The 18,338-nt window shown below is 39.6% G+C and overlaps 1 protein-coding gene across 5 annotated transcripts in view; it reads left to right on the forward strand.

Annotated features, from left to right (window-relative positions):
* AGPAT5 (1-acylglycerol-3-phosphate O-acyltransferase 5) overlaps positions 1 to 18,338 on the forward strand; it is a 67,027-nt gene that overhangs the window by 31,473 nt on the left and 17,216 nt on the right. For all 5 annotated transcript variants that reach the window (XR_015767724.1, XR_015767725.1, XR_015767726.1 and 2 more), the window contains exons 5-6: positions 4,317 to 4,407; positions 18,116 to 18,277. Coding sequence is in view for 1 of the 5 variants with exons in the window: in XM_028099873.2 (XP_027955674.1) it covers positions 4,317 to 4,407; positions 18,116 to 18,277 (253 nt within the window). In the remaining 4 variants the exon portion in view is untranslated. The remainder of the gene's footprint in view (positions 1 to 4,316; positions 4,408 to 18,115; positions 18,278 to 18,338) is intronic.

Consider the following 18,338-nt stretch of genomic DNA (forward strand, 5'->3'; position numbering starts at 1 on the left):
CCAAACTCAATGATACTAAGATTTTCTCCTTTGTTTTCTTTTGGAAGTTTTATAGTTTTAGTTTGCATTTAGGTCTATGGCCCATTTTGAGTTAACTTTTGTATTCGGTGTAAGGTCAAGGTTTGTGTGTCTAAATATGGACATCGATCACCACTTACTGTGAAGGTTATTCTTTTCCCCATTGTTTGAAATAAATTGATTGCATATGTGTGGGTCTGTTTCTGAACCATTTATTCTGTTCCACTGATCTGTCTGTATATCCCCATGCCTATGCCACACTCTCTTGATTACTCTTGCGTTATTATGAGTTTTGAAATCTGGTGTAGTTAAATCTTATATATTTGTTCTTTTTCAAAGTCACTTGGCTGTTTTAGGTCCTTTGCATTTCCCATATAAATTCTAAAATCAGCTTGTCAGTTTCTGTATAAAAGCTTGCTGGGTTTTTTTATTTGGATTGCATTGAATCTATAGATAAATCTGGGAAGAATTGCTATCATAACAATATTGAATCTTTGGACCCCAAAACACAGTCTTTATTTAGGTCTTCTTTAATGTCTCTCAGCAGCATTTTGTGGTTTTTAACTGCACAGGTTTACACATCTTTTGCCAAAGGTATCCACATTTGCCGAAATAAATTCTTTTTTTTTTTTTTAAATACGTTGGGGAGTTTTTTTAACAGGCCATAATTACAATAACCACAAAATAAGTTACTAAAAATAAAAAACAAAAATGTTAACTTCAACAGGCTCTACTAGAAATTTAATATTCATTTTATGTATTCATTATAAAGTACTCTTAGTTCAATTATAAAATTTAAGTTTTGGGTTTTTTCTTTTAAATAGAAAATACAAGTACGGGCTTCTAATTTGTTATATTTGGATAGACTGATTTACACAAATCCTAATGTGATGGGCTACCAAATACGTGGCACCTCTGAGCAGTAAAAGTTACATCAAAAAGACATAGTAATGTTCTTACCAGTATTAATAGAAACTTACATATAAAAAACTACTATTTGAAACTTTTAAGTCATAAAACACCAGGCCAAAAGTTTTTCTCAACCTCTTCTTTCCTAAGCATAACTACGTCTCCTCAGTGGGGGTAGTTTCGTGACAATGCCAAAATTTCACAGGAAGGTGGGCACATGGGCCTTTCCCCTCCTCATTAGAAGTTAATTTGTTAGGACTTATGGTGGCCACATGATGTTTCAAATACTAGCAGGAGACAAATGAGTCGACTTAGGAACACAAAAAGTAAACTGTGATATAAAGAATAAGAAAAGGGATGAAACATTTCAATAAGCTCAGATATGACATGATGATATTATCACAGGCCTGAGTATCTTCTTTATCTCCTAAATAAGTTGAGCCCCCAACAGGAAAAAGGTCACCTCACAGAGAACGCTATGAGATTTTTAAGTCCCTAGAGTCCTTTCCATCTTCTCTTCCTCATCAGCTCTTGATACTGCTGTCAAATTCTACAAACTATTATATGCACTGATTTTACCCATACTTTCTCCGCAGGTATCTCTGTGGCCCATGCAGTGTTTTAAGATGGCTGGCTGGTGTGAATCTACACAGTATATTCAACATCCATCTTCACTTAACACATTAGTGTGCCCCAAGTTCATCCAAGATGTTAAAAGAAGGGAAGAAAATCTACTAGGATTAGCCATAACTGTCCATAGTTGTAATTTCAAAACACAGAAGATGCAAATGTGGGAAAACCTCCTTTAGTATCAAGCATAGCTTCAGGCATCAGGGTGTTGAAAGCGGGAGGAAGTAGGTCCACAAGGGTGTCTTGTTTTTGTGCACTTATCTGGGGTGCTGTTTCCAGGGAAGGAGCTCCTTTATAGAGTGTGCCCAAGATGGATTTCTCTAAGTTGCTCTCAGAGTTGTCCAGCTGCCCTTGCCAATAAGTCAGTCTTTGTAGGTTGACAGAAACCACCAAAGCAGATGCAAATGGACTGTGGGGAAGCCTTCTTTAGTATCTAACATGGGTGTAGTGCTGCACTTTCTCGGGCTGTGCCTGCAGCACCTGAGCGGTAGCGGCCGGGGGCACCAAGGAAGCTGCGGAGCCGCCGGGCCCGGGGCCCTTCGACATGGTCCTGTCTTCCTGCCTCTTTGCCGCTCCCCTTTTATTATTCTTGCTGAAATAAATTCTTAATTTCATGTTTTCTGATGCTACTTGTAGATGGCATTATTTTTTAATTTATGTCTGTTGTATCTAAACATTCAGTATATTGATTTTTTGTTCTGTAACCCTACTAGACTTATTATTTAGCAACATTAAAAAAACAGTAATGTTTCTTAGGTTTCTTACATGGACAGTTGTGTCATTTGTGTTATAAATACAGTTTTACTTCTTTCTTTTAATCTGGATGCCTTTTGTTTCTCTGTCTTGCCTAAGTGCCCTGGCTAGAACCTCTAGAACAGCCCTGACTAGCGCTGGTGAGAGGGGGCATCCTTGCCTTGTTACCCATCTGTTGGTGAAAGCACTCATTCTTTTACCATTATTTAGGTCTTAGGCCCATCATCCACTCCACTTACCCTCTTGTTATTCTCCTTCATAACATCTTGCTCTTCTTCTTCACAGTCATAGAAGTGTAATTATATTTGTAAAATTTGTTTAATGTACTTTTTTCTCACTTGTCTCTAAAGACCATGTTTATTTCATTATCCTACATAGCACCTGGCACATAATAGGTATATAAGAAATACTTCTTGAATGAGCCCTGAAAGAATTGTTCATTCTTGCTTTCTTGTCGACCATCAGTGTTCTTTCTAATGAAATGTGTAAGAGATGGGAAAATAACACCACATGAATTACTAATAACCATTCAAATTATAAATCATTTTATTTTTGAATACTTGAACTAAAAGCTAAAAATCATCAGTGATTGGTTTCATGGCTTTGAATACAAAGTTTACTGATGTTAAAGATTTTATTTTTTTTAATATTTTTTTTAAGGCATCTCTACACTCAGTGTGGGGCTGGAACCTATGACCCCACAGTGGGGAGTCGTGTGCTCTACCGAGTGAGCCAGCTAGTTGCCCCATAAGCTGATTTAAAATATGTTCTCGTGATAATGAATTTGTGGGTTTGGGAACTAATTTTAATTTTTTTTCTTAGTTTTACCCATTTTTCTACATTTTCATGGCAGCTGTGGTTAATCTTTCGTTAGGATATATAGAAATCTAGTAATTTCTAAGTTAGGCAAAGATAGTGGGTTCTAAAGACAATTTATATGGATGAATAAAAAGTATATATATTTTCAGGGAAGCTGAAAATGCAGAATTGTAGAGCAACCAGTAATACAAGTTTTTCAGGTGAAAGTTTGGAAGAGATTAATCCTGAGTTTATCTACTAATGAAAAAATGTGAACTTCCCCATTGGTTTATTATGTAGGAGTTTTATAATCACAGATCACGTGGATAAGGGAACGATTCTGTGCCAGATGCGCAGACAGCATCACCTGGGATCAGGTGAGGCTGGATACGGTGGACATCACTTTCTTTCCTGCTGTGGTTCTAACCCTATGTTCCCTGTATTGTTTGTGTTTGGAAAGACTTGCTACGAGCGCCTTCGTTGTGTGTTCCGGCCCTCAAGTAACCGTGCTGGTGTAGTTTGGGGTAACTCACCGCTAAAGTTAGGAGTTTCTCATTGTATACTTTCACTGTTTCCGTCTTTATTTTCCCAAACAGATAAAAGTAAAAGCTTAGACTAACTGATTACTTAGTAAACATCCAGCTTTCTCCTTTATAAGTGCATTATTTCAATTTGTGAAGCTGCTTATAGATTGAATTGTTTAAATGCATTAAGGGAGCTGTGTAAAATAAGAATGCTACGGGAATCTTCTGAAGTGTGAATACTTAGTACATTTTATGTTGTGGAAATTTAGATATTGCTTCAGATTAGATATGCTTTTATTATTGATACTTAGGGACACTGATGTCTAAAATTTGCACCATTTAAAAATGTCATTTTTCAGAATCTTAGGGGAAAAGAGCTCTTTAATTGAGGCTTTAAACGAGTGAGAATTTTATGAGCAAATTTTTAATTAATGAATATTAGTGTGTAATTAGAAACGTTGTTGGAGTCTTCATGATTAACCTACCAGTGAATGTATGACTGCGTTTTAAATATAATTCATGTTAAGATTTAATTGCATTTTTGCATTTTGGTTGCTCTGCTTGAAATGAAGGTCACATGTAAAATGAATATACATTTTTCCCACCATAGAAAACACTCTCTTAGCATTAATAGGGTTGGCACTGGTAAGTTCACAAAACAAACTGAATTTCTCTGTTTCACAGATGTATCTTGTGATTTTTCCAGAGGGAACAAGGTATAATCCAGAACTAACGAAAGTCATTTCAGCTAGTCAAACATTTGCTGCTCAAGAAGGTAAGTAAAAATTTGACTGTACTTGAAAAAATCATTTTTAAAAATAAATACCTTTTCAGTTTTTGTTCCTGGAGAGGATATTTATGTTTTACAATAAAGGAAATGAGTAAATGTATTCATTTCTTCAGGGAATGCATGTATTATCTCTTAGGAAATGAAGTTTCTTCATTAATTCATATGCATGTTATTATATATATCTGAGAGCTTGAATTCAAGTGCTTGCTAAAATACATATTCCAGTGCCATGGATTTAGTGAAAATCTGGCTAGGTACCGGATTGTGGAGGCTTTTTCTCCATTATGGGTTGTGTGTGACGGAAAGAGTCTCTGTTCTGTGGGCTGACAGACCTGGACTGGAATCCAAACTCTGATGTCTGTCAGCTGTGTGGGTGCAAGTTGCCTCACAGGCTCAGCTTGTCTCCTCATCTTTTTTTTTTTTTTTTAAAGATTTTATTTATTTATTTGAGAGAGAGAGAGCGAGAGATAGAGAGCACGAGAGGGAAGAGGGTCAGAGGGAGAAGCGATGTGGGACTCGATCCCGGGACTCCAGGATCATGACCTGAGCCGAAGGCACTCGCTTAACCAACTGAGCCACCCAGGCGCCCTGTCTCCTCATATCTTAAGACAGTTGTACCTCATAGGCATACCTATGCCTGCCTCTGTGTAAGAATTACATTAGAAGTATGTGAAGTCTCGTGGAATGTGACACAAAGTTGGTTCACAGTACTTGGAAGTTATGAATGTCCCCAACAACAGGAATGTTCTTAATGTCCATATTTTAGAAAGTTGGATAACTAATACACTTATAAGCTATTCAGTTTCACCAATTTGGGATATAAACAGAAAACAGTGGCTATGCTGTGTTCTCAAAAGTTGCCCTTGAAGACGGACTATGAATTAGTACACGATCGCCATACACTGATCTCCAGGCACTTACTGAGCAAATGCCTTGCTGTTGATCTGATTGCAGGGGCTGTGCAGCGCTGTCTAGGAGAACTTGTTACAGCAATAGTAGTGCCTGTATCTGCTCTGACCAACATGGTAGCTCCTACCCACATGTGATCGTGCGTCAAGGGAAATGAATTTTTAATGTTGTCAATTTTAATTAATTCATTGGGATCTGATACAACATTCTTGATACTTCCCTTATTGGAATTCTTTCCCTAGACTTCTTTAGGGCTTCTCTCCATTTCCCCCTCCCTCTCTGGTGATTCCTGGTCAGTCCCCTTTCTAGCCTCCTCCTTCTGCTTCATTCTTTCCTGTTTCATATGTTGTTTCTATTGTCTGACTTTGCTCTTTCTTTCATTTCATCTTCATATTTTTCCTTGTGGCCTTCATCCAGATGCATAGCTTTAGCCAGCATTTATTTGACTGCTGATGGCTCAACAAAAAGCTTTCTTCCACCCGTATCTGTTTGACTCTAGACCTGTAGGTATAGCTGCCCGGGAGAGAGCTTCACTTGATTGGCCCAAGGGCCAGTAATGCTCAACATCACTCATCATCAGGGAAATACAAATCAAAACCACAATGAAATACCACCTCACACCTGTCAGAATGGCTAAAATCAATACCACAAGAAACAACAGGTGTTGGTGAGGATGTGGAGAAAGAGGAACACTCATGCTCTGTTGGTGGGAATGCAGACTGGTGCAGCCACTCTGGAAAACAGTATGGAGGTTCCTCACAAAGTTAAAAATAGAACTACCCCATGATCCAGCAGTTGCACTACTGGGTATTTGCCCAAAGAATACAAAAACACTAATTCAAAAGGATACATGCACCCCAGTGTTTATAACAGCATTATCAACAATTGCCAAATTATGGAAGCAGCCCAAGTGTCCACTGATTGATGAATGGATAAAGATGTGGTCTGTATATATAATGGAATATTACTCAGCCATAAAAAGAATGAAATTTTGCCATTTGCAAGATGTGAATGGAGCTAGAGAGTATGATGCCAAGTGAAGTAAGTCAGAGAAAGATACCATATCATCTCACTCATATGTGGAATTTAAGAAACAAAACAAATGAGCAAAGGAAAGAGAGGCAAACCAAAAAACAGACTACTAACTATAGAGAATACACTGATGGGGGTTACCAGAGGGGAGGTGGGTGGGGGATGAGTGAAATAGCTGATGGGGATTCAGAAGTGCATCCTGATGAGCACCGGGTGATATATGGAAGTGTTGAATCACTATATTGTACACCTGAAACTAATATTATATTGTATGTTAACTAACTGCAATTAAAATAAAAACTTTTTCTTGAAGGATTTTATTTATTAGAGAGAGGGGGGGAGAGAGTGCATGAGCAAGGGGAGCGGCAGGCAGAGGGAGAAGCAGGCTCCCCGCTGAGCAGAGAGCCCGATGCGGGCTCGGTCCCAGGACCCCCAGATCATGACCTGAGCCAAAGGCAGATGCTTAACCAACTGAACCACCCAGGCACCCTTAAAATAAAAACCTAAAATGAACTATCTCAAGGGAAAGCAAAAAATTAAAAATTAAAAAAAAAGTATATTCTACAACAGAAACCATAAAATGGCTTTTTTAAAAAACTGTCATCTCCAAAAGTATTTAGAGAACGTTGCATTTTATATCCTTCCCTTGGGGAGGTACAGTTCACATTTATGTATTAGTTTCAGAAATGTTCTGTTGTAAAGATCTCTGATTTTGTTTATTGAGCTGTTTTCTAATTTTATGTATTTTAGAAAACAGTGATCTAAAATTATTAAATAAAATTTGGGGGGTTTTGTGGGGTAAATCCTTGGGGTTCCAGAAAATTATGTCTCTCCAAGATTATTCCTCTCTAAAGATTCTAGGTAGCTGAGCTCTGACTTTAACAAAACGTGTATTTTACTCTGAAGCTTAAAATAGTCTATAGATGAATCAGTTTTGGGATCTTCTTGTGTGTGGAGGGGAATTCTCGATAAATTTGAGTGTAGACCTTAAACTATATAAATTTTCATCTACTCTTGGGTGTCAGCTCTTACAGCCACTTTAATTCTGTTTAGGAATTACAGTTTGAGATTAGATAAGGTGAAAGGGAAATAAACATGGGGCATTTTTTTTTTTTGCTACTTTTCATGTGTATTGTAGAATCTGAGACATTTTGTCATCATTAAATAATCAATTATATCTTGAGACGTGTGTTTTTTATGGGTTGAACAGAGAGCTGGCCTTGTGAGAAGTTTACTAGAGTGCCTCAGATCCTCAGAGTCTGCTGATTTTATGTTAAAACAGTACAGTATTCTACCTTTAAATATTAACAAATCTTTATCAGATTTCCTATATATAAAATGTTTCACTAAGGTGGAAGAACTAACTCTTAATGTTTTATAGGAGTTTATAATTCAATAGGAGGAATGAAACAGGATTGTATTCATCATCTATCAGTGTGTAACAAATTATCCCAAACCCTAGTGGCTTAAAACAAACAGTTCCTGTCTCACTGTTGATGTGGGCCAGGAGTCCTGGTGTGGTTTAGCTGGGGGCTGCTTGCTTAGGGACTGTCACAGGATGCAATCAGGGTGTCTGCTGGGGCTGTAGTCATTTCAGGGCTCTCCGGGAGATCTGTTAGAAGCTTCTTCACAGGGCTGTTGACAGGCCTCAGGTCCTCACTCGCTGTTGGCTGGAGAGTCTATTTCTTGCCACTTGGGCCTCTCCATAGAGCTCCTCAAGACACAACAGCTTGCTCCCCTAGATCTGCAGGGCAGAGAGGGGGTGGGGAGACAACATGGAAGAGGTGCTGTAACATAGAGGAGGGTTGGGCAAGACAGAAGTCACAGTCTTCTTGTAACCTAATTTTGGAAGTGACATCTTATCATTTTTGGTTAATAGTAGAGAGGTCCTGAGCAAGACTCAGCAAGAGGGTCCAAATGATTGAGGTACAGATTCTGCTTCACAGTAGTGATCCAATTTCCAGAAACTTCAGTATGCTATTTTTCAACAAGTTTGCCTCTTTTCAATTCTGTTATAATGTGTGATGCACTAATTCCTTAATTTTAAATATGTTAAGCAAGACAAAATTAGACCTGGACATTTTATTTTATCTTGTCACTGGGCAAATCACAAGTTAGTTGTTGAGGTATAATAAATTTGCATTACGGAATGAGTATAGTCCCAGATTTTTGTCTTTATGTGAAGAGTAACGGAGAATCACTCTGTGTTTTAGTATTTATTCAAGGACTTCTGATTTCTTTTGTAAAATTTACCTTTGTGTGTGTGTTCCTATTTAAATATTGCCATACTTTTGGCTCAGCCGGTTGAGTGTCTGACTCTTGGTCTTGGCTCAGGTCACGATCTCATGGGTCATGGGATCAAGCCCCGTATCGGGCTCCGTGCTCAGTGCACAGTCTGCTGGAGATTCTCTCATTCTGCCCCTCTCTCCACTCGCTCGCTCTCTCAAATAAATAAATCTTTAAAAAAATAAATATTGCCATACTTCTTTCAGTTGGGTAAAATAAGCATTTATATGCAAATAGGTGTATTTACTATGTGATATTTATTCAGAGTTGTAATTTCAGTACAGGTTTTTAGGGCCTGTGTTAATCACCTTGGACTGCCATACCAGGACACTGCTCTGGGGGCTTAAACAAGAGACACTGATTTTCTCACAGTTCCGAAGCCTGGATGTCCAAGATCAGGGTGCCAGCAGGGTTGGTTTCTCGTGACACTGCTCTTGACTTGTAGAGGGCCACCTTCTTGCTGTGTCCTCACATGGCCTTTTCTCTGTGTGCTCACAGAGAGAGGTCTCTGGTGTCTCTTTCTCTTTTTATAAGGATGCCAGTCCTATTAGATTAGGGCCCAATGCTTACAACCTCACGTAACCTTAACTACCTTCCTGAAGGCCCCATCTCCAAATACAGTCACATAGGGGTTAAAAAATCTCACTGAGATGACTGTTTAATGTATTTCCTAAAAGTTACTTAGTTTTAAAAATCCGCACTAATTTTGTAATGCTAGATCAAGTATTTTTAAGTAATTCTTAAAATGGCATAATAATGATATATACTCTGGCTTTTTAATCTAATAATAACCCACTCTCCCATAATTGATCAGTTATTGGTCTATCCTTTTTCTCTGAGTTGTAGATCTTTCGTAAAGTTACCAAAAGGGGAAAAATGAGTAATATTCTTATAGATATGATTTTTAATTGCTGATTGTTCTTTTCTTTAAATTCTACAACTGGAAAAACCTATTGCTGTCTATTAGAACTGGATTTTCTTGTGACTATAAAGGTAATTATTTCCCACCATACACAAAAGAAATTGATTTGTGAACCATATACCTAGAAAAAGTGTTTCCTGTTTTCTTTCCTCTTAGGTCACAACCAGTTGAGATTACCTGAAAATAAAAATGAAAGGACTTGTTTCTCCATCTGTTAACCTAATTTTTCTTCAAGAAAGTTGAAAATAGCACTTGTTAGTTTGTGATATTCAAAACGTTATTAATATTGCTCCTAAAGTACCTTCCTTTGAAGACCAAAACCAACCTTTTTAATTTAGATTTTTTTAAATGTGATGTGCTCATGTATTTAAATAATTATATCTTCTACTCTTCAGTTTTTCGTTGGCATTGGTATTGGCTGGCTTAAGAAGTATGACTGATGGATATGGGTGTGTAATATTTTGAGGTTCTGGTTATTACTATTTCCTAGAAGTGTTTTACTTCAAACACATGTTACCGGTCACCTGGGTGGCTCAGCTGGTTAAGCGTCTGCCTTCGGCTCAGGTCCTGATCCCAGGGTCCTGGGATCGAGTCACACATCGGGCTCCTTGCTCAGTGGGGAGCCTGCTTCTCCCTCTGCCTGCCACTGCCCCTGCTTGTGCTCTTTCTCTCTCTCTTTGTGTAAATAAAATCTTTAAAAAAAAAAAAAACTTGTTACCCACAAACTATGGCCATTCAGTATTAGGGTTGTTATTTAAGATAGTGCCTGTGTTACAGTGTCATGAATTCTTAATTTTGTTCACTTCAGAGGTTGTCACTGTAATGCTTTCTAAATTTCCTTCTCACTTCAAACTGAATGTTAGTTATTTCTTTAAAGAAGACTTATTCATATTTCTAAATAAATTAGTCAAGATTTTGTTTTTATTTACAATCTCTCCAAGACAAAAATTAAGACTTTGAGAGGTCTGAAATACAGGTAGAGTCTTTAAGAAACTATTAAATGTCAAGTATATATTGAAAGGTATATATTGAAAGCTGCTCCATTTTGTAATGGTAAATTAGGGAAAAGAGAATTTTATTTTTAGAAAGGCTAGCTTTGAACTTGCCATTTAAAAAAATCAATGGTGAGGGGCACCTGGGTGGCTCAGTCGGTTAAGTGGCTGCCTTCGACTCAGGTCATGATCTTGGGGTCCTGGGATCCAGCCCCACATTGGGCTCCCTGCTCAGCAGGGAGTCTGCTTCTCCCTCTGTCCCTCCTCCCCTCTGCTCCTGCTCTCTCTCTCAAATAAAAGAAAAAAATCAATGATGAAACAATTAGTAAGAAAAACTGCTAGAATATGTAAATATAACGGTATTATATAATAGTATTATATAAATATAAATAAAATGGTATCATAGGTAAAAATTATCATTCTAAAATTATGTTTCTAAAATGTTTGTTTGTTAAGTGACCAATTAGATCATTTTAATTTAAATCCAACAAACTGGTCAAGGAATGACTTCTTCCTCTTCTGACTTCCCATGGCACTTCATTTCTTTGTCAGTTTTTGAGCTATTATTGCAGTTTCTGTTAATCTTTGCAGTGATTTGTAAGGTGTAGGACTCTGCCTGTTCCTAGGAAGGCCACAAAATAAATCTCACGGGCCTCGATTACTATCAAATGAAAGATCACACAGATGGTTCAGGATATAAAAACAGAAAAGATTCAAATCGGACTTGTATTCCTAGTCTAGAATGTTTCATCCTTGTAGGCTAGGCATTTTTGGAAAAGAATAGGGATGAATAAAGGGAGTGAGAAAGCTTTTAAATTATATTTATAGTGATTCTCAAAAAAACTGGTTGTTTGACTTTGCATATCAACCTCTCCATCAGCGTTTGAATTACAGCTGTATCTCATTCTCATCCTTTGGCCTCCTCTTCCTCCCTGTTTCTGTAGCATGTTTCCACCTGGTGCCTAGGTCCGGTCACAGCCTTAGGGACGACAGTGGGGAGCATTAAGGGGAGTACTGTTGGGAGGATCAAGTCACCACTGTAACGCTCCCGGAGGGCTTTGGACGTAGCATATGTCCAGTGACTTTCGAGACTTTGGTTTTATGTCTTTGAAGGCATTTCCATACCATTTACTTATAATTTCTTACCAAAATAAATATTACCCCTATTCCTCCAGCCTTTTCACTCCTTCACCAGCCCATTTGTGAATTCTTGATCTGTTCAAGCCATGGCCTAAGTTCTGAGTCAGTGGTTCTCAAAGTGGTACCCGAACCAGCAGAATCAGCATTGTCCTGGAAGTTGCTCGAAGTCCAGATTCTCAGGATCCAACCCCAGACCTACTACATCAGACATTCCAGGGGTAGGGCTCTGCCTTCCACATGATTCTGATGCGTTCTAAAGCTTTAGAACCACTTGTTTAAATAAGATTAGTCATGTGCTCAGCAGGTTAGTTGGGGCAGATTTTCGTGTTTTCTAGAACATATGGATCTAATATTTATTGGTGAGTGAGCCTTCATTTTATACTTAGGCCTCACTAAGAAACAGGCAAGTTTGGTGGCAGTTACCTACCCACTGTAGGAGACGTGGAGGCGGGCACTGGGAAGCTCTCCACGTGGTACCACTGCTGCAAGAGCTTCCACCTCTCTCCCTCATGCCAAGTGTTTCACTTTGACTAAGCTCCTTTAGAGTCATTTTAGATATATCACTTTTCAATGGTTACTAAGGAATTTGGAACCTAATGTCTCTTAATCTTCCCAAACCTATCAAAGTGAGCCCCATGGTGTTTTGTTTTGTTTTTTTACTATGGCAGCTGGCAAGATGCTGTATTTTGACTTAGTAACCCTAGTCATAGAAAAGAGGAATTTAGGGACACATCTATAATGGCAAACCGAATACCTTGAATTTTCATATTACTGAGCAAGTAAAAAGATCCTTGTAGTTTCAAAACTCCTTAGGATTAATGGACTTTAGCTTTTATCTATGAATAACACTGGCTATTGTGTAGGTTTAATTGTCTTTTTAAAACATAAAAAAAATTTTTTTCCTTTGTAAACTAAATAAAAATTATTATTATACCTTGCAATGCCATATCAACAAATTTAGGTGGCAAATGGCAGGCTAAACTAGTGTTTGCAATATATGGCGTATTAATAAACTTAGTATAAAAAGAGCACTTGCTAGTTAAGAGAAAGATATAAACTAGAAACATGGGAAAAGCACATGAATAGGAAATTTTAAGAGATACGAACGATTCACACTTGAACAAATGTTCTTCCTCCCCGAAGGTCAACCTGGCAAACATTAAAAAAGAAAGTTACTGCCCAGTGTTGACCCAAATTTGGTGGAACAGACACACTTCTCCCTCAGCGAGGAGCTGAGGTGGCATGTTTGCTCCCCGTGGCTGCTGAAGCACATGCAGAGACTTGGTGTCTTACAACACTACATGTGCTCTTTAACGGGTCAGGAGGCCGGAAGTCTGACATGGGTCTCACTGGGCTAGAGTCAAAGTGTGGGGAGGGCTGCGGTCCTTTTCGGAGGCTTATGGGCATATCCGTTTTTCTTGCACGGCATCCCGTGCTGGGTTTGACGCTCCGCTTTCACAGTCTTGAAATTGTACTGGGTCTTGCAGATTATGTCGATGGTTCTGCATCTACCTTTTCCTTGCTCTTCCTTCCCCTGAGCCTTGTTTTCGGCTTGATTCTAACCTCACTTTCCTTGGCCCTTCTTTGGTCTAGGCCTTGAATGGCCCTGGGCTGCCACTGCCCTGCGGTGCCCACTCAGTCCCTCTCCAGTGTGTGAGTGTGTGATTGGACCCTGCCGGTTCTCAGCCCTGCCTAACCTGCTTTGCCCCCTCCCTTCTTACCAGTTGGGAACGCTGAGCAGTTCTGTTTTCCCTTTTGGACTATCTCTTCTTTTTTCCAGATTTTTTCTCCTCACATCTCAGGGTGTCTTTGCCTTGAAGGAGTTTTGTTTCTCTGACAAGACTGCATATTACACTCACGCATATCCTTCTTTATTTCAAGACTGTAATGTTATTGCTCTAATAACTTCCTTTTGCATACCTCACCACCACGCTCTTGTCTACTCAGTTTGCCACACTGTGTCTGTGTGCGTGCGTGCGTGTCTGTGTCTGTATGTGTGCATGCGTGTGTCTTGTGTCTGTGTGCACGCTCGCGCGTCCACGCACAGCTCGCCTGTGGCATTCCTGTGCTCCTCCCTCTTTCGTTCTGAAGGAGAGGTTTGGGCCCCTGTCATTCTCCTGTTTGACTCCATCCACTCCCCAGACGTCCATTCCCCTCCAGCTTCCCAGTGAGCTCTCGCTTACCAAGTCCTTGCTGACTTACCAGAGAGTCAGCGTTTTGACCACTCCTCGTATTTGTTCACGTACATGCAGCGTCGACATTATTAATGGCGGCCTTTTTCCCTCCCGTCTTCCGGTCTCAGCACAGCCAGTACTTCCGCTGTTGTGTCCATGCAGATGAGTCCCAAATGGTGGTCTCTGCCTGGTTCTTGCCATTTTACAGACCATATTTCTCAACACTTCTAGAGTGTTCCTTCCAGCGTCAGTCTCAGAGCGCCCCATTTGAAGTCCTGTTTTCTTTCTTAACCCGCCTCCGCTCGCGCTCTCCTACTCGGGGCCGGGGGGGTGTCCGCACGCACGCACACGACGCACACGCGCACACGACGCACGCGCATGCGCACGCATACATTCCCGCCGCTGTGCCCCCGGGCCTTCTCTGTGTCTCCCGCACCGCCGTGACCGTGTCTTCTAGGCCAGAAGCCTGCTTACGCTTTCCTTCTTTACCACATTCAGTTCGTGGCTGAATCAATGTGTATTTGGCCTTCATAACATCTCTTGTCTACATTTTCTCTTTTCAAGTTTACACTACTTCAGTCCTACTTCAGTACCTCATTGCCTATGACTTACTGCCCTAAGGGGTTTCAGAAAGCTAAATGTTTTTCTCAGCACCTAGATTATGTCTCTCCTCCGGTCTGAAATCCGTGGAGTCCCCCAGGCCGGTAGAAGTACATCAGCCTGTTGATGTGAAGCTTTTGTCACGTGATGCCAGTGTACTTTTCAGTCCCGTTCCTCACGAGCTCTGTACCTGTGCTCCACAGACCTCACGGGCCCCTACTCTGACCTGGTTTCTCTGTCTTTGCCCCCTTGGTATGCTACCTCCCTCCCTCTTGGCCTGTCTCCAGGCTCCTCTTTGTCCTGAAGCTTTCACCAATCACATATGAGTGATTGAAAAAAATCTTTAAGGGATGCCTGGGTGGCTCAGTCGGTTAAGCATCTGCCTTTGTTGGGCTCAGGTCACGGGCTGCTGGGATCGAGTCCCGCGTCGGGCTCTCTGCCCAGCAGGAGCCTGCTTCTCCCGCTGCCTGCTCCCCCTGTTTACGTTCTCTCGCTCTTTCTGACAAATAAATAAAATCTTTAAAAAAAAATCTTTAAGTATGAGTAATTCTTTTATATTTTGAGAATATTTTATATCTCTTCTAGAACATTTTACCATATACCATTAATCTCTAACCTACAGGCTTATAGTTTTAGGTTACTATATTAATATATATTAAATAGAAAAAGGACTGAACAAGACATTATAAGGTCTTGCTACCTAGCTATGTGACTTTGAGCAAGTCATTTTACCTCTTTATGCCTTAGTTAAATTAATTTGTGGGAGTCAAATGAGCCAATAATATATATATATATATAATGTAAAATTTCCTGTAGGGCTCAATAAAGGTTTTCTGTCCAGTAGGTTTATCATTTACTTATAATGTTTCCAAAATGTAATACAGCAAAATCTCCATTATGTCAGCCACCACCATAATGGCCCTCAAGGAGAAGCTGGTTCAGATGGCAAGGTAGATTATTGGTAGTACCAAGTATAAGTTCAGGAGATCTGGAAATGAGACAGGGCAAAGCAAAGACTAAAATAGAGACTAGATATTGACCAAGAAGAATTAACTTACTTAACTAACACTTTCCTCTGGGGCTCTGGGTTTGTCTGTAGTTTCCTGGAGGCAGAGTTAGATCTCCGTACAGTGGGTTCAAGCTCCAGCAGTTCATTATGAGTACCTGTTTTTTGGCACTCTCAGTTGAAATTGTAATTGGTCTCCATATTGTTATTACAAAATTGGTTTTATAATAATGACCCAGGGTTTGGGGAGAGTGAGCACCCTCCTCACTGTTTAGAGTTGAAGACCACTTGGTCAGAGATGGTAGGAGGAGCTCATGGGCTCGGATTTAGGATCGTGAAGTGCCTTCCAGTCATCCAAGAAGGGTCGGCTTCTATTTGTTGTGACAGTAAGGGTGTCCTATGTTATTCTAAGCCTTAGAAAAATCAATAGACCGTGTGTTAATAAACACATGCAGGAAAGAATGGGCTGTTGTTGTTTTCTCGCCTCACTGGACCCCTTCTCTAAGCTTCCATTCCTACCACTCCATGGAAAATACAAGTCCAGGTAATACATGACCTTTGTTTAGCCAGGTGGTCACTTCTCAGTTCTGGATCTTTCTGTGTCTTCCATTGAGCATACCTGACCAGTTCCTTCTTGAGATGTTTTCTTCTCAGGGCCTCTGTGTCACCCCAGTCTCCTTGTTTTTCTGCTTCCTCCTTGGCTGTTCTCTTTCAAGAGCTGGAAGATAAAAGCTGGAAGATGCAGGATGTGGAATGGATCTAGAAAATGTGTTTAGGGCAGTTGAGCTGCTCCTGGTACATTCCTCAGTGAGAAGATCTTTTTCTTAACTTTTCTTACATATTAGTGATGGGCATTTCTTATTCATCTGTCACAAAGCTGATTTTTTTAGACTTTCATTAAACTTTTTATTTTAATACTATATTTCTGTCTATCTTCTTACTGACTTAATAGATTCTAGTAATTGTTCTCAGTGAATACCACAGGGTGATTCTGTGGAACTTTGGACTTAATAAAATTGGATGAGCTCCAATAGCAAAGAAGAAAGTATTAACTAATTTAATCGACAATTGAATGTTTCCCAGCCTGGTATACTATTCAGCTTTGTGTTATAAGTTTGTGAATAAATTGAGCTACTTCTACCCTAGGGACTTCAGTCAGATATGTGGTTGTGGGAATCTTTTTCTTTCCCACACCGCTTCACATTTTAAAAATTCTTCTGCAGGAAGATCCCAACATACTATAGCTGTTCTTCCTTATGCAGCTCATTTTCCCTGGAGAGAGGCAGGAGAAGATCCAAATCAAGTTTTGTCTAGTCTATTTTCATGTCACTTCAGGAAGCTACTCTTTTCTGTTCAGTTGTCAGTAAATATTCTAATCAAGCAAAAAGGAGGCAGTGAGAAATAGGAAAGGGGGGAGAATAAATTCTAAACATTAGTGGAACACTCATGGATATGATTGATTATCCAGTATAAAATGCAGTGCTTTCTCAACTACAGTGTATACAATATGTGTGTGTGTGTGTGTGTGTGTGTGTGTGTGTGTGTGTATTTCAAATATACCCAAGAGAATGGAAGTCCTGTGTTCATACAGCAACTTGTTTAGCATTCACATACATTTTATATGAATGTTCAGAGCAGCATTATTTATAGTAGCCAAAGGTTAAAAACAACTCGCATGTTTATCATCTGATCAATAGATAAACGAAATGTGGTAGATCCATACAGTGGAGTAATACTCAGCCACAAAAAGTACTCAATTTCTGATACCTGCCTCACTATGGATGAGCCTCAAAAACGCTGTGCTAAGTGAAAGAGGCCAGACACAAAAGTCCACAACACTGTGATTCCATTCATGTGAAATGTCTAGAACAGGCAGATCCAGGGAAGGAGAATGCTCAGTGTCTGCAGATGGTCTAGGGTGTCTGTCTGGAGAGACAGAAATGATCTGGAATTTGATAGTGGGGATGGTTGCACAGCTTTGTGAATCTACTACAAACCACTGAGTTGCACCGTTTGAAATGATGAACTTAATGGTATGTAAATTGAATCTCATTTTAATTAAAAACAACAACAACAGTTTTCTAATTATCAAGCCCAGTGTTCCACATGAGCTAGACCACAGCAGCTCTTCCTTCAGGCACTCGACACAGCAGGGGTCATTCAGGTGCTCCTTCACTCCCGCGTCCCTATTTGAATAGAAATAAAATTAAATCGTGGATAGGAGTCAGAATTATAAATCGTACTCCTAAATCGGAAGTGACCACGGGCAGGATGTTGCTACCTTTATCCTGTGGCCAGAGATAAGGATGGTAGTACCTGCCTGTGTCAGGGGTTACCAGATTGACAGGTTTCTGATAAGTCATAAGCTTCCTGAGGGCCAGTGTTCTGACAGTTTTCCCCCAGCATCTTGTTCCTGTAGAAGTTTAATAAATATGTATTAAATGAATGTTGATTTAAATACATCAAGTCATAAGAGTGCTTTCTAAACCTCAAGCCCTGTCTGTATATATGAGATTATGGCTTTAATATATTCTGGTCTATTTCTGGAAATTTAAAGACAATTTGGATATTATATTGTGCTGAGGTGTTTTGTAATTAACTTATGGCCACACTGAATCAACTTCTCTTTTAGGCTTTGCAGTATTGAAACATGTGCTGACACCAAGAATAAAGGCAACTCACGTTGCTTTTGATTCTATGAAGAATTATTTAGATGCAATTTATGATGTGACAGTGGCTTTTGAAGGGACTATTGATGATAAAGGGCAGCGGAAAGAAGCACCGTCCATGGCTGGTGAGTTTATATTTTCAATTATGTCATATATTTGTGAGTGTGTAATTATTCTCTTTAATGG

Source organism: Eumetopias jubatus, unplaced genomic scaffold (assembly GCF_037043125.1).
Source record: "Eumetopias jubatus isolate StellerSeaLion01/CBP00866 unplaced genomic scaffold, mEumJub1_p1.0 scaffold_2, whole genome shotgun sequence".
In the NCBI taxonomy this organism is placed as follows: Eukaryota; Metazoa; Chordata; class Mammalia; order Carnivora; family Otariidae; genus Eumetopias; species Eumetopias jubatus.